Source organism: Mus caroli, unplaced genomic scaffold (assembly GCF_978045245.1).
Source record: "Mus caroli unplaced genomic scaffold, Mus_caroli_1 scaffold_1, whole genome shotgun sequence".
Classification (NCBI taxonomy): domain Eukaryota; kingdom Metazoa; phylum Chordata; class Mammalia; order Rodentia; family Muridae; genus Mus; species Mus caroli.
In genome coordinates, this window is record NW_028227256.1 from 192,864,280 (window position 1) to 192,890,624 (window position 26,345).

Consider the following 26,345-nt stretch of genomic DNA (forward strand, 5'->3'; position numbering starts at 1 on the left):
AAATGTAGCAGATTTTTGTCTTACCATAAGTCTTTAAATTTTATTGAATTCTAACTGCTGTAACTATACTTGATTTTGTTTAATGTATATTGTATAAACTGAAGCCTACATAAAATATGTTAAACTAATCTTTCACAGAAAAAAAACTAATCCAACTTATAGCACTTTAAGGTCTGTGTACATCAGACACTGGGAAGCAGTTTGTATTTTATGTACTTTAACACCAGCTGACTAACTTTCCTATTATAAAGGCCCTTCTCTGAAACCACACTTTCCTAGCTATCACTCTACATGGTAGAACTTACATTTGTCATGGTGTCAGCCCAAAGTTAGTAATCCTAAATGTCAATTATCACTACTGACAAGATAGGCTGTTTCTTTAACTGCTAGTAACTGAAATATATGATATTTCCATGTAAACTGTTAAGGTGTCATATTTCAGGGATATAAATAATTGAGATAATAACCTAATTCTTGGCTAAATATTCCTTCACGGGGATTAGGATATCCTAGAAAAAGAAAGAAAGAAAGGGAAATGAGTTAAGTATTTATTTACATTTCAAATATCTAATAAAAAAAGCTCCTAAACTTTCATTTTCCTTATATATCTCATTAATATTTCTTATTTTGAGTAGCATCATAAAACTCTACAGTTTCATGTTTTCATTATTAACTTACTTCCTGCCCACTAATATTCCATAACCCTAACTCTATAGTGATATTATATGGTGGTATATAGTATACACAGTTCCTTTTTCATATACTCTCAAAATTAGTCTGTAAATTTCATGAGATTCTACTTAAAATTAAAGATACTGAGTAGGCTCAATAAATATTTTAGTTATTAACCTGAAATAGAAGAAAAGTTTCTCAGCAAAATAAATCCCATATAAGAATATCCCACAGATAATTTTATCAATAATGAAAAACTGAAAACTTTCCCTCTAAAATCAGGAACAAGAATGGGTACCCTTGTTTGCCACTTAAAGTCAATATGCTATTGAAATCTAGCCAAAGCAATTAGGTAAGAAAGACAAAATGATTACAAAGTTAGAAAAGAATACATAAAAATATATGTTCGAAAATGATGTGATCTTGTGCTGTTGGAGTTGAATCCAGGCTTAAACATGGTAGCCTATTACTGCACTATTACTTTGCTACAGTCCCAGCCATGACATGTGCTTTTGTGTAGACAGTCTTCCATAAAACTAATGAGTTGAGCAAAGTTGCAGAATACAAAATCAACACACAAAGAACAATGATTACTTTGAAAAGGAAATGATGACAACTATATTTGGAATAGCATTTAATACACTGAATCTAATAGAAGAGAAAGTGGGGGGAAATCTCCAATACATGGGCACAAGGGAAAAGTTCCTGAACAGAAAACCAACGGCTTAGGTTCTAAGATCAAAAATCAAAAAATGGGACCTCATAAAATTGCAAAGCTTCTATAAGGCAAAGGACACTGTCAATAGGACAAAATGGCAACCAACAGACTTGGAAAAGATTTTTACCAATCCTACATCCAATACAGGGCTAATATCCAATATATACAAAGAACTCAAGAAGTTGCACTCCGGAGAACCAAATAACCCTATTAAAAATGGGGAACAGAGCTAAACAGAGAATTCTCAACAGAGGAAACTCGAAGGGCTAAGAAGCACCTAAAGAAATGTTCAACATCCTTAGATATTGGGGAAATGCAAATCAAAACAACCCTGAGATTCCACCTCACACTAGTCAAAATGGCTAAGATAAAAAACTCAGGTGACAGCAAAAGCTGACTAGGATGTAGAGAAAGAGGAGCACTGTGGGAAGCGGGTGCAGCCACATGGGCCAAGATGGCGCCCTGGCCCATTGCCAGGCCCCGTGAAACCCACAAGTTTACTGCCTTGCCCGAACATGCACAGTGAAACTGCATGCATAAACTGCCTGCCAAGTTAAATTATCCCTCATGATCTGGATCTGTCAGCCTATCTGTGACCGATCTGAGCTCGTGCCTGGAGCGTGTGTGATTCTGATTGGATGAGGTGGTGTGGAGCCAGATGAGGTCAGTTGCTGCTACTGTATAAATATAGCCCTTGCCCTAAGTAAAAGGAGCTGTAAGTGAGAAAGCTGCAAGTAAAGAAGGAAGCTGTGGAAGCTGCGTGAACCCGTCTTGGTGTCCGTGTTGTTCTTGTCTCTGAGGGTCAGAGACTGCGGCAGAATGCTCCTCCATTGCTGATGGGATTGCAAGCTGGTACAACCACTCTGGTAATCAGTCTGGTGGTTCCTCAGAAAACTGGACATAGTATTACCTGAGGACCTAGCAATACCACTCCTGGACATACACCCAGAAGATGCTCCAACATGTAATAAGGATACATGTTCCACTATGTTCATAGCAGACTTATTTATAATAGCCAGAAGCTGGAGAGAACCCAGATGTCCTTCAACAGAGGAATGGATACAGAAAATGTGATACATTTACATAATGGAGTACTACACAGCTATTAAAAGGAATGAATTTATGATATTCTTAGGCAAATGGATGGAACTAGAAAATAATCATCCTAAGTGAGGTAACCCAATTACAAAAGAATACACATGATATACACTCACTGATAAGTAGATATTAGCCCAGAAACTCAGAATACCCAAGATACAATTTGCAAAACACATGAGTCTCAAGAAGAAGGAAGACCAAAGTGCAGATACTTTGGTCCTTCTTAGAAAGGAGAACAAACTACCCATGGAAGAAGTTACAGAGACAAAGTGTGGAGCAGAGACTGAAGGAATAACCATCCATAGACTGCCCCACCTGGGGATTCATCCCATATACAACCACCAAACCCAGACACTATTGTGGATGCCAACAAGAGCTGGCTGGCAGGAGCCTGATATAGCTGTCTCCTGAGAGGCCCTGCCAGAGCCCAACAAATACAGAGTCAGATGCTTGCAGCCAACCATTGCACTGAGTGTGGGGTCTCCAATGGGGAGTTAAAGGACTGAAGAAGCTGAAGGGGTTTGCAACCCCATAGGAAGAACAGCAATATCTACCAACCATACACTCCCCCCCAGAGCTCCCAGGGACTAAGCCACCAACCAAGGAGTACAATGGCTCCAGCTGCATATGTAGCAGAGGACTGCCTTGTCAGGCATCAATGGGAGGAGATCTGGTCCTTGGTCCTACGCCCCAGGGTAGGGGATTCAAGGGCAGGGGGTGGGGAGAGTGGGTGAGTGGGTGGAGGAACACCCTCATAGAAGCAGGGGGAGGGGAATGGGATAGGGGCCTTCTGGGAGGGGGAAAACCGGGTAAAGTGATAACAATTGAAATGTAAATAAATTAAATAAATAAATAAATAAATAAATAAATAAATAAATAAGAAAGCACCAGGACAAGATACACTCTGAAAGAAAGAAAGAAAGAAAGAAAGAAAGAAAGAAAGAAAGAAAGAAAGAAAGAAAGAAAGAAAGGAAAGGAAAGGAAAGGAAAAGAAAAGAAAAGAAAAGAAAAGAAAAGAAAAGAAAAGAAAAGAAAAGAAAAGAAAAGAAAAGAAAAGAAAAGAAAAGAAAAGAAAAGAACAGAACATTTAAAAAGGTAAAATCTAAAAATAATTCCAGGCAGTAAAAGTCTTACAGGGAGAAATCTATAAACCTTTGCAGTAAAAGATTAAAAAGATAAATACATGGAAACTCATGGTAGTAGTTTGTATACAAAGCATCCCTAAAGAGCTCATGTGTTGAAGACTTCGAACTCAATTGATGGACCCACTCATTGAAAAATGGTGGCATTTTGTGGACTCTGGTTAAATTAATAGAATCCATTGTTAGATATATAACTTGATGGCAGCATTAGTGGTAGCAACTAGGAAGTGGGCCCTGCTGGAGGATATAGGGTCTGTTTCTCTCCAATCTCTAGCTGTTAGAAGATGAGTAGACTCCTCTGTCACACACCCCCACCTCTATGTGCTTGCTGCCTCCCCTAGGTCCACAGCAGTGGTATTAGCAGAACCTCTGAAACAATGAAAATATATCTTTTTTTTCCTTTTAAATTGTTTCTCATAGTGTTCTGTCATAATAACAACAAAAACCTAATATAGACATCCTGTGTTTGCTAGACAAAAACTATTTACTTATTTAATACTTATAAAATTATTTAATACTCAAAGCAGTTTACAGAGTCGATGTAACCTCTGTTAAAATTGTGATGATTCTTTCTTCAGAAGTAGAAATATCTATCCTAAATCAGTATAAAATCTGAAGAACACAAAGTTGAGAGGATTCATACTTCTTGGTTTCAAAATGTACTACAATATATATTAATTAAAGCAGCATTGTATTGAGATAAAGAAAGGCATTACAGACCTATGGAATAGACTAGAACTCAAAAGTAAACACACATACACACTTAAGGTGATTTTAAAGAAGGATGCACAAGAACAGTCATTGGCAAAGGGCAGTCTCTTCACCAGTCGGTGCTGGAAATTTAGATATTTTCAGCCTAAAGAATGAGCTAAAGCTTTATAATAAAATAAAAAAACCCTTATTGATCAAATTATTAAAGATAATGTCTAAAACTATAAAACTTTTAAAAGAAAATATGAGGAAACACTTTATGATTTTAGGTCTTACTGATATCTTGAGTGTGACACAAAGTATAGGTAACAGTAAGAACAAAGCAGATTAATTGAATTTCATCAAAATGAAAAGTTTTGTGCACTAAAGGACACTAACAGAGTGAAAAGCAATGCACAGAATGAGAGGAAATATTTGTAAATTACATATTTGATAAGCTATTTATAGAATATAATAATTACTCTTAAAACTTATCAACAGCATACCAAAATTGAAAAGCCCAAGGACTTGAATAGATATTTCTCAAAAGAAGATACATAGATGACCAACAAGCCCATGGTAAGATGCTCAATACTTCACTAATATTAGGGAAATAAAAGTAAGACCTAATGATACTAATCACATCTACTAACTTGGCAATATGGCTTGAATGCTTGTTTTCTTCAAAACTCAGCAGAAATTCCTGCCAACATAAGGGTACTGAGAAGTGGATATTAGCCCCAAAATTCAAAATACCCAAGATTCAATTCACAGACCATATGAAGCCTAAGAAGAAGGAAGACCAAATTGTGGATGCTGCAGTGCTTTTCAGAAGGGAAAACAAAATACTCATAGGAGGAAATATGGAGATAAAGTGTGGAGCAGAGACTGAAGGAAAGGTCATCCAGAGACTTCCCCACCTGGGGATCCATCCCATATACAGTCACCAAACCCAGATGTTATTGTGGATGCCAGGAAGTGCTTGCTCATGGAAGCTTGATATGGCTGTCTCCTGAGAGGCTCTGCCAGAGTCTGACAAAGACAGAGGCAGAAGCTTGCAGCCAACCGTTGGACTGAGCTCAGGGGTCCCAGATGGAGGAGTTGGAGAAAGGACTGAGTGGGTTTGCAGCCCCATGGAGTGTCAACAGTGTCAACAGGCCAGACACACACACACACACCACTGAGCTCCCAGGGACTGGACACCAACCAAAGAATACACAAGGAGCGACCCATGGCACTGGCCATATATGTGGCAGAGGATGACCTTGTTGGACATCATTGGGAGGAGAGGCCCTTGGGCCTCAGGTTGTTCTATGCCCCAGTGTAGGGGAATGCCAGAGCGGGATATGGGAGTGGGTAGGTGTGTGGGGAAGCACCCTCATAGAGGCAGGGGGAAGGGGAGTGGGGAAAGCATTTGAAATGTAAATAAAGAAAATATCCAATCAAAAAGAAAAAAGAAAGAAAGTTACATGAATTGCAAAATGGTTTTAAAAGGATTTTGCTATATGAAGTAAGCAAGACACAAAAGGACAAATGCTGTATTATCTAGTTGTAGGAAGTACTTAGAACAGACAACATCATAAGGGGAAACAAGGAGAGCAGTGTTCAAGCAGGTGCTGGGAGCAAGAGGGAAGGGAAGTCATTGCTTAACAGTGGAAATTTCAGTTAAGGATAATGAAGGGGAATTGGTTTCACTAGAATTGTCTGGTTAAATTGTAAAATTAACAGAGTGATCTATAATTTTTTAAAAAAAAATATCTCAAATATTAAAAAAATAAGAGTACTGTAGTTTAAAAAAGACAAATCTGACCCAGGAATGACTAGAGTTCAAAGGAGAAAGAGGGCCATAATACCTGTGCCTTTATGTACAATGGAAAGGGGACAAGCTGTCTTCTTCCCAGCTGAAGAAACTCTGCTTATAGTTCACCTACATCAGCCCTTCTTAGTCCCTAAATGGAAACGAGGGAGGGAGGAACCCTGTTACCTCTCCCTGCAGACATCATTATGCGTTTCAAATGTACTAACAATTCTGTACAACAAATGCAGATATATGTCTGAGATTATGTAATTCCCACCAGGGAAACAGCAAAAGCTTTTTATTTAAAACTTTATTTTTATTTCTTAATTCATGTGTCTCTATATGCGTGTGTGCGTGCGTGCGTGCGTGTGCGTGTGTGTGTGTGTGTGTGTGTGTGTGTGTGTGTATGTGTATACGTGTGTGTGCCATGTGTATTCAGGTACCCAGGAAGGCCAGAAAAGAGTGTCATTTCTCTTGAAGTTGGAGTTACAGGTGGTTGTAAGCCACTCTACATGGGCACTGAGAATCAAACCAGGGTCCTGAACAAGAGTGGGAATGGCTTTTAACCACTGAATTATCTCTCCATCCCCATCCTTACCTAAAGCTTTTTATATAACATACAACTTAAAGACATTGGTGGAACAATTAATATATAATCACCCAATCATGTAAAACTTGTGGACACACATGACCATTTGGAGAATAGTAAACTATGATATGTAATATGCAACTATTATGAGACTAACTTGAAATAAATCCCAATCTAAGACGTTAAGTGGAAGGAACAACCCAAAGGAAAATATGCAGTTTGATATAAGTTTTGCTTAAAAAGAAAGAGAAAAGATGGGGTGAGGAGATTGCTTAGGGCTTAAACATTTGATACATACGAGTGATGATCTGAGGTTTTGATCCCCAGAAACCTATATAAATATAGGCAGTCTACCTGTATTTCTAGCCTTGGAGGCTAGCTGTATTTGTGAGCTCTGAGTTTGACTGAGACATCCTGTCACAGTGAATAAGGTAGAAGAGAAATGGAAAATGATCCCCAGTATCAACTTTGGACTTCCACAAGTACTTGCAAATACCCACACTTGCATCCACATACATGCAAAAAACATAGACACACCACACACACACACACACACACACACACACACACACACACACACCACATAAAATAATGAGGAAAAAAATGAAAGAAAAAATAAGATAAGGTTGATGTACAAAATCAAATAAAAGGCAACCCTAAAAATATTAGTAGTAATTAACTTTGGCAACATTATTTATATAATTTAAATGTATAAAAATAAATCTATATCAAACAGTATAGAAATCTAAAATTATTAGTATAAGCAAAAATACTAGAAAAACATTCATTTCATATTAAAAGGGTTTTAATTTATAAAAATTATTAAATTCAAATAAAAATATTTTAGAAAAATAGGGACAATATGAGTAAATGATCATTGGACTTGGTGGCAAGAACCTAAAGGCAAAGATCACTTGAGTTGAGGATATGAGGAGAGTTTGAGCATCATAGTGACAGATCTATCCCCCAAAAAGTTCAGTTTTTTTTAATTAAGAAGTGAAATTAAAAATGACACTATTTTTCACCTATATCTTATAGAACTCTTAACTACATTAGTTAAATTGAAGAACTGTCAAACCTGGATAATTATAAACTGGATACTTGGTAGGATGAGTAGGCCTAGGACCTAGAAAAATAAATGGAGTCTATCAATTCATTTGACATATTAATACAAAATTATGGACTTAATTCTAATATTAAAATTTTCAAAAAGATTACCTATCAAAGTAAAAATACACATACTTCCTGTTCTTTATCATTATACTTCTAGGGATTTGGTTTATGAATGTTTGATTTACATATGTAATTGCACAGACATGAGTACAAGAATATTCATTATATCTTTGTATTTTACAAATACAAATCCTATAAAGTAACTAAAAATAAATTATAAAAAGAATGTATTCCAATTTCCAAAACACAAGAAAATCAAGAAGGAAGACCAATGCATGGATACTTCATTCCTCCCTAGAATAGGGAATAAAATACCCATGGAAGGAGTTGCAGAGACAAAGTTTAAAGCTAAGACGAAAGGATGGACCATCCAGAGACTGCCCTACCCGGGGGTCCATCCAATAATCAGCTACCAAACCCAGACACTATTGCATAAGCCAGCAAGATTTTGCTGAAAGGACCCTGATATAGCTGTCTCCTGTGAGGCTTTGCCAGTGCCTGGCAAATACAGAAGTGGATGCTCACAGTCATCTATAGGATGGAACACAGAGCCCCCAATGGAGGAGCTAAAGAAAGTACCCAAGGAGCTGAAGGGGTCTGCAACCCTATAGGTGGAACAACAACATGATCTAATCAGTACCCCCAGAGCTCATGTCTCTGGCTGCATATGTAGCAGAAGATGGCCTAGTCGTCCATCATTGGGAAGAGAGGCCCCCTGGTCTAGCAAATTTTATATCCCCCAGTACAGGGGAATGCCTGGGCCAGGAAGTGGGAGTGAGTGGGTAGGAAAGCAGGGGGAGGGTATAAGGGACTTTTGGGATAGCATTTGAAATGTAAATGAAAAATATATCTAATAAAAAAGAATGTATTCAAGGTAAACATGCATCCTAGCAAGTCAGATACCATACAAACAGCATCATAATCTCTCCACTTTTCACACACCATCAGACCTACCATAAACCACTGGTACAGGCTGCTACTGCTGCTTTCTAATGCACATCTTTCCCTTGTGGTCAATAAAAAGTGACTGACAATGCAATAAGAAAGGTACTAGATTATTTTACACATTGGAATACAGATTTTTAAATCGGTATAACTTTTCACATTCCTCTTCATGTGTGGAGTTAGCAAATAAAATAGTTACTGAATCTGACAAATGAAATGGCTGCAAATATATTCAGTCTCTCTGTACTATTAAATGGACCGAATGATGAATAAGTAGACACTGTGAGAATTTAAAGGGTATCTTAAAAAATCACCAGGAATTTAAGAATTTTTAAGTATAAGCAGGAAATAATTGGAGAATTTGTACTGGGAGGAGTTACCACTAGGAAAAAAAATAACAATATGGATTGGGTCAAATGCAAGAGTTACAACAGGAACTTTCACTAGGAATTTAAAAGATGTTTTAAGAAAATGTAAGCAAAATTGTACTAAACCTGAATACTCAAAGTTGAAGGTTTTATACTGAGGTAGACCACATTGAAAACCAAAACAATATAATTTAGATCAACCTTACCCTATCGTGAGCACATGACTTTCATTTTTGATAATTATATAGCAATGAAAATGCTTCAATTTACTCTGAAAGTTTGCTGCATCCTCTTACTATACAGAAATATTCTTTTTTTAGATGTATTTATTATTATATCTTCAGATGCACTAGAAGCGGACGTCAGATCTCATTATGGATGGTTGTGAGCCACCATGTGGTTGCTGGGATTTGAACTCAGGACCTTCAGAAGAGCAGTCGGTGCTCTTAATCACTAAGTCATCTCTCCAGCTCCAGAAATATTCTTAAGAGAACTTACATACTGCTATGCTCTATCTAACAAACTAAAGTCCTTAGAACAAAAACCAAAACCAAACATAATAGCAGAATTTTATATCATATAAATGGCACAGGCCTGAGGTAAGTACTAAATTATTGTTTTTCAGGTATCATAATATTTAACATCAAAGAAATAAATTTAAAAACAAGCAAGGAAAAAAGCACCAAGAAAATAAAGGGAAATAAGACAACCTTTGTACCTTTAAGACATTTTGGGATAGCTGGCTCCCAAGAATTATTAGCACTACAGATCACCATGCTACCGCCTTCCATGTAAAATCCTTGCAAACACTCAAACATCACTGTTGCTTGATAGGAAAATGTTTCTCCAGCTCCTGATATCTGTCTTCCATTTTGTAGTACTGGAAATGGACATTTTACCACTGAATAGAGGAAAATTGCAAAGAATTTAATAAAAATCTGGTTCATTTTTCATATCAGTTTTCTGAAACGTTTAAAACTACAACCTAGAATTAAAGAAACCTATTTTGTGTTCTAAATATATGAGCACATGGCTCCCTCAAAAATTCACATTAATATTTAACCTACACCAGTACACAAGGTATTTTCCATTTTGTGTCTTCCTTAAGAAGTAAAATGAGTCACAGACTATTAGATTGATTCATACTCTACAAAAAGGATTGTGGGAAAGGAACAAAAATTGCTAGGCTAGTCACTGTGGATATGTCAGGCTACACTGTGAGGTGAAATCTGAGCAGATCGTGTAGGCCTGAGCTTCTATTCCTTTCAGCACAGAGCTTCCTTTAACAATTCTTGGAGGTTGGCTAGTAAGGTTCTCAGCTTTGGTTTATATGGAAATGATTTGCTTATTTTAAACATTGTCTTGAAGGGTTTCATAGGTTAATTATTTCGTTTTAATAGACACCACCCCAGCCTCAATTAAGAGAAGCCAGCTGTTACCGCTCCTGAATGTTTACTGCTTTTGTGGTTCTTTAAAGTAGCAGCAATGAGACTTTGGATTTTAAAAAAGATGGATATTTTAAAGAGATTGAAATTTTAAGAATATGTAAAGACTGTGGGACGTTTAAAGTTATTTAGATCTTGGGGATGAATAAGAATGTAAGGGTTGAGGCTTACTAGTGATGTGTTTGTGTGTCAAGCTGACAAGGGGTCAATTGTACTGGCTAGTTTTGTGTCAACTTGACACAGCTGGAGTTATCACAGAGAAAGGAGCTTCAGTTGAGGAAATGCCTCCATGAGAGATCCAACTGTACGGCATTTTCTCAATTAGTGATCAATGGGGAAAGGCCCCTTGTGAGTGGGACCATCTCTGGGTTGGCAGTCTTGGGTTCTATAAGAAAGTAGGCTGAGCAAGCCAGGGGAAGCAAGCCAGTAAAGAACATCCCTCCATGGCTTCTGCATCAGCTCCTGCTTTCTGACCTGCTTGAGTTCCAGTCCTGACTTCTTTGGTGATGAACAGCAGTATGGAAGTGTAAGCTGAATAAACCCTTTCCTCCCCAACTTGCTTCTTGCTCATGATGTTTGTGCAGGAATAAAAACCCTGACTAAGACACTGTCCATCTCAGAAACAGAGAGACAGAGAGGGGCAGAGAAAAAGAGAGTTCACTAAGTTTCCTAGATCTGAGATTGTTTTGATTCCAATTTTGGTCATTTTTTTTTTGGTCAGTATTTATTCAAGTAATTTTCAATTATATTTTGAGATAGTGTCTTGTGTTTTTGGTTGGTTGGTTGGTTTGGTTTGGTTTTCTGAGACAGAGTTTCTCTGTATAGCCCTGGCTGTCCTGGAACTCACTCTGCAGTCCAGGCTGGCCTCGAACTCAGAAACCTGACTGTCTCTGCTTCCCAGGTGCTGGGATTAAAGGCATGTGCCACCACTAAGATTGCACTTATGTAGAGCCATATCTGGCTCAAATGATTTCCTATACTATTCTTTGCTTCTTTTTCCTAAATACCAATTACATTTACATTTTACTACTTAATGTTCTTCACAAGTCTATTAAGTCAATCTTCTTTTTAAAAAATTCTTCATAAATTATGTTGGATTTCCACTGACCTGTCTTTAGGTCAACTAATATTTTATTTAGTTAAATAATATTTATTATATTATTTATAATACATAAATAAGTGTTATTATAAATATTTAGTTATATTTAAAGTTAGGGATATTAACTATAGTTTGAATATTGTAAAACTCACCTTTTCAAGTACAGTGGAGGCCTGAGAAAAACATTTTAAGAGGTACACTTATCTATCACAGTTCACATACAGAGAAGTTCCAGCAGACTAAAATTTCTCCAGGTCTGCTTGTGACACACCTTTGCTTTCCTACATCTACAACCAGCCAACCACTGGTTTATTTTCTATTCATATCATGTAAGTGGACCACCTGCCTTTCACTATTTTACTGTTCACTAAGTTCACGGGATAAAGAATCCACTTGTGGTTTTGCATAAACCAAAACCTCACTCTTTTGTTCCTGAGTGTTAATTCATTATTTCTATTAGCAATAGATATCTGTTCCTCATTTCATAAGGTGAGTGTGCTTCCAGTTTGGGGTGATTGTAAATAAGGTAGTCAGAACACCCTTAGACATGTTGGTTGCATGTTTTCATTTAATGTGGGTCGCTGAGTTGTGTGGTATATGCAGTGACTTGAATGCAAAATGGACCAGACACCTTCAGTGTTTGACCACTAGCTGGGGAAATTGTGGAACCTTTAAAAAGTGGAATCTTTTTGGAGGAAGTGGGCCCTGGGAGTGTACGTCAAAGTTTTATAACCCTGTTCCACTTCCTGTTGGATTCCAGAAATCCTAGTCATAATCCTGCCACCAAGGAGATGCTTGTGACTATGCCCTTCCCTCCATGATGTGCTGTGTCCTCTTAAAGAATGAGCCAGTGTCATCTCTTAATCTGTTTCTTATCAGGTATTTTGTCACAGTGACAATAAAGATAACTAATATTTAAATATATTATCATTTATATTTTCTTCAGTGTATGTGTATAAAAAATGTCCAAATGTATTCTACAAAATCCTTGCTCCACTTTGTGTTGTTCTTACCAGCAATGTCTCAGTCCCAACTACTCCATCTCCTTGCCAGTACCTGGTACTGCTGTGTGTGTGTGTGTGTGTGTGTGTGTGTGTGTGTGTGTGTGTGTAGTATCTCAAGGTGTATTCAAGGGACAATTTTACTCTCTTTGCCTTTTATTGCTCATTGCTCACTGTCCTGGGCAGGCCTTCCAGCACAGTGCTGAACAGAGTGAGGAGAGCAGATTTTATTTAGCTTGATCCTTTCTTAATTAGAAAGAAATGAGTCTTTTACATAATGTTGACTATATATGATTTTGTAGGACATTGTTTACCAAGGAAGGGATAATTATTTTCTCCTAGTTTGCTGAGTCTTATCATGAAAAGATAATTAATTCTGCCAAATACTCCTGTTTAGTTTTTGTAGTTGTTCCTCTTTTTTTTTTCATCTAATAAAATGACTATACATAAGGTTAGGGAATATATATAACTCTTGATAGTGAGTTGCACTGATTACCTTTGTACTGAAGCAGTCTTGCAACCCTGAACTACACCAGCAAGTTCTACTTGGTCATGAGAGACTTCTCTTTTTATGTACCATTGGTTTGATCTTTGGGCATTTTAGTGTTATATTTTAAGGATATTGCTGCTAATTTTATTATACTATTTATAATTTTTGGTCTCAGGAAAATGCTGTTAACTACAAATTTTATTTCTATAGAGATAAGGACTGTTTAGGTTATCTTTATTTCCAGTGAAGTTGGTATCTTGCATCTTTGAGAAATGTCGGTTTTCTTTAAGTTGTCAAAACGATGGCCATGAAACTGTGTGTAATATTCCTTTGTCATCTTTCAATGTCTGAAGGATCTTTAGTGATGTTCTCCTTTTTATTCTTAATATTACTTCATACACACACACACACACACACACACACACACACACACACACACCCTAGTCTGATTACAGGTTTATCTACTTTATCCATCTTCTCTAAAACTTAGATACTGGTGTCAGTTAATTTTCTTGTCCGTTTCTCCCTCTTCAGTTTCATTGATATCTGTGTATTTTTATCACTTTCTTGCAACTTGCTACTTAGGTTTAATTTGCTCTTTAGATTTTGCTCTTCTATGGAAGACTAGGAATAGACCCCTAGGTCCCTGGTTTACAATTTTTCTTTTTGTAAAGCAAACATATTGTGCTAGGAACTAATACTTCAGGTGAACCCTGGCAAATTTTGACATTCTGAGATGTCACTTTATTTTTATGGATTTTTTTTTGTACTTCCCAATTTTCCTTCTGGTTTCTTTACCAATAGATTATTTAGAAGTATCTTGTATAATTTTCAAATTTTGTGGATTTCTTTACTGATTCCTACTTTCATTTCCTGAGATTAAATAATATCATTTCAGTTACTAGGGTTTTACATTTGTTAAAAGTTCTATTAGTCATCAGGCACGGTGACACACACCTTTCATTCCAGCACTAGGAGGTAAAGGTAGGAGGGTCTCTATCAGTTCTAGGGTAGCCAAGGTTGCATGGTAAGAGCTTTTATCAAAATAACAAAACCCATCAAAACAAAACAAAGACGTCTTAGCACCTAGACTGCTATTTACCTTGCAGGTGTGGAGTAAACATTTGCTATGATTCAGTGCTATCTCTCTTTCAAGAGAAAAACCAAGTGTCTCTGTGTTTTTAGTAACTCTTCAGTCTCTTAAACATTTTAGAATTAAAACAAAACAAAACAACAATATAAAACCCAAACATTTTTTTGTCCAAATTTTATAGTTTTTTCAGAGAGAGGGCTGCTGATTATAATCCACTCTGCCATTTCCTATAGCTAGACTGCTCCATCTTCCTGTAACACAAGAGAACACTTTCTTATCAGAGTTATCCAGCCAGTATATGTTGATCTCTTGGTTCTTTCAAACAAAAATATCCTACCTCATGGCTATGGGTAGTAGCTCACATACCAGGAAATGAGAACACCATAACTGGAATTACTTTTTAAATTTAACTTAAAAGCTATGACATTAAATTTGAACATAGTTTCATAAGAGGAGGAAGTACATGTGCTTACTATGTTTACTTTTAGGTAACACTATTTACAAATGAAGAAAACATAGTTACCTTTACACTCCGGAGGGCTGTTACTCCAGGTGTTATGGCCAGCACAGAATATCATGCTTGTTCCAACAAGGGAAAACTTATCTGGCCCTGGGTTAGGATCACAACTGTAACTTACTGCTTCATGGTATTTGAATACATTTATATCAGTAAGGGTGTGTGTTCCATTTTTTATTTTTGGAGGTGGTAAACAATAAATCTCTTTATAAAAAGAAAAAAGGGGAAATAAAAGTTAAAAGTGATATAGTGTCTTTATTCACTACAGTCTTAGAAAATTCTATAAATTATTGTAAACAAATTCTTCAATACAGGATTTCTATAAGTTATCTATAACTTATAGAAATTTCATCTAGAAGACAGTTTCTACGATAAAATCCATCACCCCAAGTTTAAACCACTAAGAAATGACCTTTTAGGACAAATACTCATTTTTCTAAGGGAAAACACAAAGTTTATTTGTGAGACCATGCTAAATTTTGTGCTACTTTATAGAAAAGATGATGATCAGCCGATGAAAAACTGTGATGTAAAAAAATTAAACTGAATGAGAAATGTGTGTTAAGAGACAGCTACATTCATTCACTAGCCTGGTGGCTTGCAATCATACTAACATATTATCATTTATCATTTTTCATCCTCACAGTACAATCAGCTTTTTGCAAAAGCTACAAATTTTGATAATCAAAGGAATTAACTCCCAATATCTTCCTCTAAGCCAAATATTGAAGAGATTACAAAACCGTAAAGCAGTGTCCCTAGCCTCACTTTTTGAAATTTCAGTAAAAACGTGTGAGTTTAATAATTATTTTAAAACATCTTTAACATGATTACTATCAATAGATATAACCACAGAGAAAAGATTTTTGGGCACTTATCAATATAAAATTATAATAGAGTCCTCAGGCCAAGAGGTTGAGAACTCATAGTCTAAATTTTAAAAAGAGAATTTACTTACTTTCACAATGTGGGGGATAGCCATTCCAGTATGCTTCATCATCACCTTTAAGCACACAGTGTAGAACTGACATACCAACTATGTAATAACTAGATAGCAAAGAAAAAGTTACTATTTTCTTTGGTAGCTGGTAAGATACACATAATAATGAAGGACAGTTTGAATTGTTTTTCCCCTTAATATAGTAGTTTGAGGGACAGGTTTTTTAAGGTATAATGAAAGAATTAAACAAATCAAAATAAGCTTTAATCAGATGAATAGTTTGTCTGTGAACACACACTGTTATATCTAGGAACATCTGATGTGAACTGGAATCTTTGCTATCTCCTATAATCATATAAGTATGCATCTGAGCCTTTGCTCATCCATTCTGCTCTAAGAGGATGAAGCAGAGAAAGGATTCCTTAGGAAGGTCTATCTGGGCTCTAGTCCTAGCTCCATGACTGCTGGCCACTTAACCTTTGGCAAACCATTTAAAGTTTCTTTTGTTCCTCAACTAAAAACATACAAATAGATAGGTGTGGTGGCATACAAGTTTAATCCCAGAACCCAGGAGGTAGAGGCATGCATGTTTCTATGAGTTCAAAGCCAGTTTAGTATACACAGCAAGCTCCAGGCGTACATAGTGAGACCTCTTGTAAAAACAAAACAAAACAAAAACAAACAAAAACAAAAAACAAAATTAAATCAAATTTCATAGTATTGTTCAAGAGAATTAGATAAATTAGAGTCTGGCACATAGCAAGTAAAAATAATGTTAACTCTTACTAATATTATGATCATAATGTCTTCCTAGAAACAGATCAGTATTAATCCTATCAAGTCTCCCATGATTTAAATGCACAGATTGTTATTGTGGACCCTCATGTCACCATCATGAAGTATTCTTATCTGGTATTTTTTTGTTATTTTGTTCAGTAGCTTCTGTATCTACTGGATTTCTCAACAAGATTACAGTGTCTTTGAGAAAGATTTATGCCCTGAATGTTTGGTTCCCTAAACATGCCTAGAAAATTTCCTCCACATAGCTTTAACTGAATGTGTTTTTATGTGATAGTTTAAAAATTATCAATGAAACTCTGTTTACAGATAGTCATAGCCTACTTTCCCCAAGACTCATAATTACTTCTGAGAGAGTCCTAGAGAATAAAAACTGTTACTCAGTGGCTAATGTCTCCTTTTGAGATGGTTCAGGTTAGGTAGCAGTCTAGAAAATAATGTTTCCCAACTGAAATATCCTGTCATATGGTGGTTAAAATGAATCATCTTAATTTTTGACTTGGTAATACCTTCTAGAATTCTCCTTTGGTTAGTAATTCTACCTCAAGTTCATTATAGCCCTACTTCAACCTTGAATTGGCAGTAGATATACTTGTCTGTGAAGGATAAGGTCACCATAATTACCCACCCTCTTTGGATCTTATCCCAGACTGGCCTGGAACTGACTGTGTGTCCCAGACTACACTCAAACTCATAGAGACCCATTTGTCTCATCCTCCTGAGTGCTAAAATTACAAGTATGAATCATTATCCCTGGAAGATTTTCCCATTCTTAATGTTTATCATAGACTTTTTATTAGATACAGCAAGTATTATACAGACTTGTTTTCCTCCAATTTCTTTATTTATTAAATATCTCTCCTATCTCTATAAAGGACCCAAATATTGTTTGGTTAGGGGCACAGTTTGTCATTTAGAAGCAAAATTAAAGTATATTTATTTGAATGCTTAAGAACAGAAGTACAACAATGGAATCAGGAACATTTACCTTATTTCCCATAATGAGCAACTTACCCTTCCATACAAGTAAATTTAGCTCGAGCACCCCATGAAAAGCTGCCATCTATGTAGTATACTTTGCCAAATGAAGGGTCCTGTAACATAGTACATTGAACTTCTAGAAGAAAATAACAATAAAAATTTTAATATAGCTCCAGTGCCAATTGCACTTGAATCAAAGTCAAAATCATATATGGTTCTTTTGAGTTTGCAGATTATTTAATAATTACATTGTAAGAGTGTGGTGGTTTGAATAAGATGGCCTCCATACGGGCATTTGAATAGTGGGTTCCCAGTTGGTGGCTGTGTGGGGAAGATTAGGAAGTGTAACCTTACTAGAGGAAGAATGTCACTGGAATGGGGTGTGCTTTGAAGTTTCAAAAGACTTGTTCTATTATTACCAGTATTCTCACTGATCCTGCTTGCCATTCTGAGATGTGAGTTCCCAGCTCTTTCTGCCACTGTGTCTTAACAACCATTATGTATCTAACACCTGAGACCATAAGCCCAATTAAACCTGGTCATGTTGTTTCTCAATGTCAGAAAAGTAACTAATACAAAGGGCAAGCACAAGAGTAGCAATTAGGAAAGCAACTAAATGCCGGGGGGGGGGGGGGGACGACTACCTATAAATTTCTCAAAACCTGAGGGAAAAAAAGAGATCAAAGCTTTGTTTCACATAAACTCATCTCTGCAATAGGGGTATATGACCCCATTCTAAAATGTCTAAAATCAATTATATGACCCTATTCTAAAATGTCTAAAATCAATCAAGCAATCAATCAAACAAACAAAAAGTTGAATTTACTCACTAATACAACCAGCATCTGAAATAGGGACCCATGTATGATTTGGCTCACAGGTAGCAATCATCAGGTATGGAGACAGATACAGGTATCCTTTTTTACACTTATATTCTATTTTCTCTCCAACCGCATAAAAGAGTTTAGGTGTACCCTTGGGTTCCATAGCTTCAAATGGCGGTGGTAGTTCACAGGCATCTAGAGACAATTCAGCAAGAACATGAAGATGAAGTGTGAGTACCACTTTTAAAAAATTGGATATTTTCTTTATTTACATTTCAAATGTTATCCCTGTTCCTGGTTTCCCCTCCAAACCCCCCCTACCCCTACCCTCTTCTCCCTCCCCCTGCTCACCAACCCATCCACTCCTGCTTCCTGGTCCTGGCATTCCCCTACACTGGGGCATAGAGCCTTCACAGGACCAAGGCCTTATCCTCCTATTAATATCCAACTAGGCCATCCTCTGCTACATATGCAGCTAGAGCCATGAGTCCCACCATGTGTTTTCTTTGATTTGTAGTTTAGTCCCTGGAAGCTCTGCGGGTACTGGTTAGTTCATATTATTGTTCCTCCTATGGGGCTGCAAACCCCTTCAGTTCCTTGGGTACTTTCTCTAGTTCCTTCATTGGAGATCCTGTGCTCTGTCCAATGGATGACTGTGAGCATCCACTCCACTTCTGTATTTGTTAGGCACTGGCAGAGCCTCTCAGGAGACAGCTATATCAGGCTCCTGTGACCCAGCTCTTGTTGGCATCCACAATAGTGTCTGGATTTGGTGGTTGCATATGGGATGAATCCCCAGGTGGGGCAGTCTATGGATGGTCATTCCTTCAGTCTCTGCTCCATACTTTGTCTCTGTAACTCCTTTCATGGGTATTTTGTTGCCAGAAGATGCTCTAATAGGTGATAAGGACACATGCTCCACTATGTTCATAACAGCCTTATTTGTAATAGCCAGAAGCTGGAAAGAACCCAGATGTTCTTCAACAGAGGAATAGATACAGAAAATGTGGTACATTTACACAGTGGAGTACTATGCAGCTATTAAAAACAATGAATACTTGTTCAAGGAAGAATGAAGGAAGACCAAAGTGTGAATACTTCTTCTAAGAAGGATCGAAGTTCTTCTTGAGTTTCACGTATTTTGAAAAATTGTATCTTGGGTACTCTGAGCCTCTGGGCTAATATCCACTTATCAGTGAATGCATATCATGTGTGTTCTTTTATGTTTCCTCACTCAGGATGATATTTTCTAGTTCCATCCGTTTGCCTAAGAATTTCATAAATTCATTGCTTTTAATAGCTGCGTAGTACTCCACTGTGTAAATGTATCACATTTTCTGTATTCATTCCTCTGTTGAGGGACATCTGGGTTCTTTCCAGCTTCTGGCTATTATAAATAATGCTGTTATGAACATAGTGGAGCATGTGTCCTTATTACAAGTTGGGACATCTTCTGGGTATATGCCCAGGAGTGGTATTGCTGGATCTTCCAGTAGTACTATGTCCAATGTTCTGAGGAACTGCCAAACTGATTTCCAGAGTGGTTGTACCAGCTTGCAATCCCACCACCAAATGCTGTCACCTGAGTTTTTGATCTTAGCCATTCTGACTGGTGTGAGGTGGAATCTCAGGGTTGTTTTGATTTGCATTTCCCTAATGTTGGTAAGATTCTTGCATTTGCCTTTCTCCATCTGGTAATGTCTGGGGTTAGATGTTCTTGCTGTCTCTGGCTGGAGCTTGTTCCTCCTGTCAACACTCCTGGAAGACCAGCTCTCCCCTGGCAAGACCAGTGCACAGAGGGCTGTGGAACAGTCCCACCTCCGGGGTGCAGATGAAGGCCCTTAGGACCCTGATTCAGTTGCTTCTGTGGCCTATGCACTCCTGAGTGGTCCTGCCTTAGAGAGTCACTGGAGAGAAAATGGCAATCTCCAGTGAGTCCAGGGGTCAGAGCACTCCCTAGAGGCAAGCTCTCTCCTGGCAGGGAAGGTGCACAGAGGGCTATGGAACAGCCCCACCTCCTGGGTGCAGATGTAAGCCCTTAGGACCCTGTCCCAGCTGCTCTACTGCTTCTGAGGCCTGTGCACTCCTGAGTGTTCCCCCCTTAGAGAGTTACCGGAGAGAAAATGCATGAGTACCACTTTTATCAACTGAAAAATGTTATTTTATAGCAGGAAGGGCAGAAAAAGCAGAAATGTTCTCAACAAGATTCTAAATGATTGGAGCATGTCTTTCTTTAGTCAATCAGCATCAGCAGTGCAAGAGTACTGTTACTTGTTCAAAATAACATCTATTAAATAACATTTATTCAAAAGTTAAACAAGGAGATAAAATTGATGGTTTGGGTTTTTAAAAAAGATATGAGACCATCATGACCTTATGATTGTTGTCGGAAGACATGGACTAGGTCTCATTAATTAGCAGACGCCACAGTATCCTGTGTTTAGTCCTCAAGAAATTGCCTTTTATAATGCTTGGGTATGTTACAACAACTCTAGTTTAGACTCGAGAGTACAAGGATCAAGTTGGATCAAGTAAGGATCCTCTCTCTCTGTCTCTCTCTCTGTCTCTCTCTCTGTCTCTCTCTGTCTCTCTCTCTCTCTCTCTCTCTCTCTCTCTCTCTCTCTCTCTCTCTCTCTCTCTCTCTCTCTCTCTCTCTCTCTCTTTGTCAAATTAAGTAACTACTGGTCAGCTGCATCCCATCTGGGAATGTCTTTGCTTACTATAATCCTCAGTCTAGTTCCTAGCTATATATGCTGAGTAACTCTCCTCTTTTTTTAAGAGACTTGGAGGGAATATCTTGTGCTTCAACTCTGGAAAGAGCTCTCAGTTCCCTTTCTTTGGGCTGTCCCCTATCAGGGTGTTTCAGATAGGTCACATGTAACTGTGTTTAATAGCTAAGATGAAATCTAGTCATCAAGTGGCCACAATGTCCAGTACCAGCTTATCTCAGGAACATAAGAGTACAACAAAGACACTTGCAGGGATTATATTATCATGATTTTTATAATGAAAATAGTCACTTTAAAAGTTTATACATTCAAGAAAGGAGAGACATTTATTTCTTTTTTTCTTTTTCTTTCCTTTTTGACTGTTTACTAGTATTTTATAACTCACCAATTGACCACATAAAGACTATTCCCTGCATTGTAGCACACAGAGTAAAGACTGAGATACTAAAGTGTAAGCACTTACTGATCTTAGCAAGACCTAAAACAGGCCTAAGAGAGCAGAAATAACAGGAGACTGCAGCTTTGTTCAAAGAAGCAGCCACTCTTCTGAGGGAAGGACTTCAGCCTCAAAATGTGACAGATTCTCTTCCTGATGAGCATTGTCCACTTATAAACCACTTTCCTCAGAAATTGAGTTGTTCCAAAAATGAGACCTTATTCTCCTTTAATTTTCCCTACCTGGGACAATGATTTTTCCTTTTATGTTTTCCAGGTTTCGATCTATATTTTGCTTTTCAGATTTTATCTTGTTTCCCTTCATTTATGTTATATCCTATCCATTTTATCTGGTTATTTGATTAATAGATTTAATCCCAGCACTCGGGAGGCAGAGGCAGGAGGATTTCTGAGTTCGAGGCCAGCCTGGTCTACAAAGTGAGTTCCAAGACAGCCAGGGCTACATGGAGAAACCCTGTCTCAAAAAACAAAACAAAACAAAAAAAACAAAAAAAAGATTTCAAATAACTGCAGAATCTTTTTCTTTCTTTCTTTTTGTTTGTTTTTGTTGTTGTTGTTGTTTTCGAGACAGGGTTTCTCTGTGTAGCCCTGGCAGTCCTGGAACTCATTTTGTAGACCAGGCTGCCCTCAAACTCAGAAATCTGCCTGCCTCTGCCTCCTGAGTGCTGGGATTAAAGGCATGCGCCACCATGCCCAGCTACTGCAGAATCTTCTTTTAGCTCATCCCAAACATTATTCTTTTTAAAAATCCATTGGTTTCCTATTATGCTAGTATCTGTCTCTTCTATTTCTTGTGAAGTGAATTTTTATAGTGATTGATGAAAAAGCAAAGTTCTTGAAAGAATGTTCCTCCTGCAAGCAGGAAGAATCTTTTCTGTGCTTCATGCATTGGCCAAATATATTTAACATTCTGGTACTTGAGTTTTGTAAGAGCAACAACACTAAGACAAAAAAAAAAAAATTGGATTCACTAGTGTGAAAAAAAGAAAAGATCTCTTGCCTTCCTATTCAGAGAGGTAGAGAACAGAAAAGCCAGTTTTATAGGTGTGATTGCAAGTTGAGAGATGGGTTAAGTTGGGTTATGTCTACTGAGGATAGTCAGAAGAGGTTTCCCTGGGGGGTGACATTCCAACTAAGTTTGAAGAGAAAATAGTCAAATATGTAATATCAGGAGAAGGTTCTATATATAAGAAAAACAGTTAAAAAAAAAAAAACCCAGTGGTTTAAAGTGTCGGAGTTGGGATTGTTGTTTGTCCTGTCCCTCAGTCATTTTAAAATCCAGTCAGAGAAGCATGTTTCTTTACTCCAGAGCATGGTTCTAGTCCTTCATGTTAAGCCTTGGTTAATATTAGCAAATATTTATAGATTATATACTATGTATCTGCCACTAGGGATCTATCAGCACAATAAAGTGCCTGCTTACATTCTTATACATATATGTGTGTGAACAATCAGTGGAAGAGGATCACAAAACCAAGACAGGTTTGTCACTGTCTCCCAACATGTCCATCCTCCGGACCAGCACAGAGTCTGGAACATAGAAGGCAAAAGTTGCTGAATGGATACTGAAAAGAAAAAATATAGAAATACAGACTATATGAACAAGATTATGTATATATGTCACAAACACAGAGTGTTGCAAAACAGAAGAAAACAGAAGTATTGTTCTTTGTGTAAATTTTACAAAGTAACTAACCATGTATAGTATTTATTCCATGTAATGAAACACCATCCAAATGTGGTGGGATAAAGCTTGAGTTTTAGTTCATGAGCTAAGGTGAAAACCAGAGTGCTACTTATACTTCTTGTCTCAGGAGTGATGTCTAGATTGTCCTTTTTCTACTATGACTTTTTCTGTAAAGGAAGATAAGATCTCAGAGCCATTTGGTAATAGAGTCAGACACTGTCTGCTTTGGCTAGGAATGGACAATAATTCCAAGCAGGGAGTAGGAGTGTAAGGAATATGATTAAACACACTGTATGTGTGTGTGTGTGGGGGGGGGGGATCTAATAAAATTGAAAAGCCAAACAAAATAGCCACTCCCCCCGAGACAGGGTTTCTTTGTATAGCCCTGACTGTCCTGGAACTCACTTTGTAGACCTGGCTGGCCTCGAACTCAGAAATTCACCTGCCTCTGCCTCCCAAGTGCTGGATTAAAGGCATGCGCCACCACGCCCGGCAAAATAGCCACTTATAAACCAAGCCCATACTGCCTCGGACAACAAGGAAATTTGACTTAAAGGGGGAGGGCCAAGTGTGACTTTCTCTCCCTTCTAAACCCAGAGTTGCTTGCTCACAGCATAAGACATGCAATCTGCTACTGACACAGTGGGGGCTCTAAGTGAGCATCTACTCCTCCCTCCACTCAGGCTGCCCACCCCTTAACTACTGCCTACTAAGGAAATCTGCACTTTGGGGATGAGGACTGCATGATCTCCACGGTCACAGCAAAACTCACACATTTGCACAACCCTAAGAGGGCTCTACCAGGAACTCTTGAACTCCTCCCAGCTTCCCTGTGACACAGCCTCTCTCCTGGATCATACCAGATAAACGAGACAGCAGAAACAGAAGGGCCTCAGCATAGATGCCCAAGGAGCACCAGAAGAAAGTGTAGCTCTTCCTTCTGCGACGGGGGTGCGTTGAGTCTGGCATAAGAGGCGCCGCCATCATGTTACCAGGCTGAAAGGGAAACTGGGCGCCAGGAAGCCAGAGAGCAAGTTTTGAGATAGGTGAACAGACGCAACAATCCTGAAACTAAAGTGTGCTGAGCGACACAACAGGTGGGCGTGGCCAGGCCGCTCCTGGCAGGCTGGTGACTGGTAGCGCTAGCTAGGCCAATCGGCTGGCAGTAAGGCGGGGCCTCAGTTCAAGGGGCTGGGCCATGAGGTTGCGCTCCCGCCAGGAATTTTGGGCTTCTCAACTATTTTCCATTGTCCCACTTTGCTGTGCTCCTTCCTTACCTAGCTGCGTTACTCCCAAGTCCTCTGCAGCTTTGCTGCACTCCTCAGCTTGGATGGCACAAGCCTTGTCCTCAGCTGCGTGTCAGGGCTGTGCTCCTCTCAGGGCTGTTTTCTTCCTGATGCAGCTCAGTATTCCCTCTTCAGCGGCTCTATAGCTGTTCTAAGGTGTGCTTACCAGCTGGGGCGCACCTTGGCTTACATATACAAGGAGACCGCTTTATTCAGGAAGGCTGGAAAGACTTGTTGGCCCTGTGATCATTGCTCTGAACTTGAACTTGAAGAATAAAAGTGCAGGAACCTAAATATAGACCTAAAGCACTATCAGGAGGCTGCCTCAGACTTGTATTTGGCATTAGTCAAGTACTTATATTTTCCTCATTTGAATTCTCTTAGACTCATCTCACAATCCTCAAATCTCAAAGGTTTTCCCATTGGATTCTCAACTTCTAAAGTCACACCCCCACCCCCCACATGGTTGCTGTAAATTATTGCACAGAACACTTCTCTGTGGCAAGCATTGCAAGCACACCCCTGAAGTAGAGCTATTATGTTTTAGCCCTGGTTAGGAATGCTTTCAGTGACAGTGTTGACTGTGAACTGTGAACATCCCAGGATCCTGACAAATGTCAAACCTTTGGATGAAGGAGAGGATTCAAATTTGGTGTTTTTTCCAGTTCACGGGAAATATCTTGTTAAACTGTCAAAGAGAAGCAAGGGGGGAGGGGGGGAGGTGCAGACCAAAATAGGACTCAATCTCCTGAAAGCTTTTTGAAGGGTGGTAAGACAGTGGGATGAAAGGGCATTTAAGTGGTGGAGAAATCAGGGTTAGGTGCTTTTTGTGTGTCTCAGGAATTACGTTTACATTGTTTTCAGAGGGTGGGTGCAGTGGTTTGAATAGGAATGGCCCCTATAGACTTATGTGTTTGATATTTGGTCCATAGGAAGTGGGACTATTAGGAGATATATGGCTTTGTTGGAGTAGGTGTGACTTTGTTGGAGGAAGTGTGTCACTAGTGGGTGGGCCTTAAGGTCTCAGAAACTCAAACCAGTTCTCTGCCTGTTGCCTGTGGATTCAGATGTAGAACTTCCAGCTCCTTCCACAGCACCATGTCTGCCTGCAGGCGGCCATGCTTCCTGCCATGATGATAATGAACTAAACCTCTGAAAAGGTAAAACAGCTCCAACTCTTTTTCTTTATAAGAGTTGTGTTGGTCATGGTGTTTCCTCACAGTAATAAAACCTTAATTAAGACTGGGATAACAGCTACAGGCCAGCCAACCTTTCTGCATAGTGGATCAGGATCTAACTTCATCTCCAGGAATTCAGGTAAACAAAACAAAACAAAACAAAAAACAAAAAAACAAAACCAAGTACAGAAACAAGGACGGTTTTCACAAGGACACTTACTTTATCTGTTTTTGGCTTTACATCTGTCTTTGTGTTTTTGTACTCATAGTATGTTGTGAATGTACATGTCCGTTTGGGTGTGTGCAGGTAAGTGTGTATGCATGAGTGTGCATGTGGTTGTAGAGGCCAGGGGTTAACACATGTTGTCTTCCTTGGTCAATCTCTGTCTTAGGGTTTTATTGCTGTGAAGAGACATCATGACCATGACAACTCTTATAAAGGAAAATACTTACCTGGGGTTGGCTTACAGTTCAGACATTTAGTCCATTCTCTTCATGATGGGAAGCATATTATATGCAGGGAAAAGGAGCTAACAGTTCTGCATCTGGATCCTCAGGCAAAAGAGACTGTGAGTCACTAGGCCTGGCTTAAACTAAGACCTCAAAGCCCACCCCTTTGTGACTCACT

The 26,345-nt window shown here is 38.4% G+C and overlaps 1 protein-coding gene across 2 annotated transcripts in view; it reads right to left on the reverse strand.

Moving 5' to 3' along the window:
- Positions 1 to 26,253, reverse strand: part of Cd46 (CD46 molecule) — a 40,574-nt gene extending 14,321 nt beyond the window's left edge. Inside the window, exons 1-8 of one of the 2 annotated variants that reach the window (XM_029475675.1) lie at positions 26,171 to 26,253; positions 18,388 to 18,576; positions 17,591 to 17,693; positions 15,797 to 15,885; positions 14,845 to 15,042; positions 9,912 to 10,094; positions 7,786 to 7,833; positions 468 to 509 (exon numbers count right to left, since the gene is read on the reverse strand). In XM_029475675.1, coding sequence (XP_029331535.1) covers positions 468 to 509; positions 7,786 to 7,833; positions 9,912 to 10,094; positions 14,845 to 15,042; positions 15,797 to 15,885; positions 17,591 to 17,693; positions 18,388 to 18,544 — 820 coding nt within the window. In that variant the 5' untranslated portion in view covers positions 18,545 to 18,576; positions 26,171 to 26,253. Of the gene's footprint in view, positions 1 to 467; positions 510 to 7,785; positions 7,834 to 9,911; positions 10,095 to 14,844; positions 15,043 to 15,796; positions 15,886 to 17,590; positions 17,694 to 18,387; positions 18,577 to 24,113; positions 24,314 to 26,170 lie in introns of those variants that run through there. The other variant, XM_021168790.2, reaches the window with a different exon arrangement.
- Positions 26,254 to 26,345: the final 92 nt, after the last annotated feature.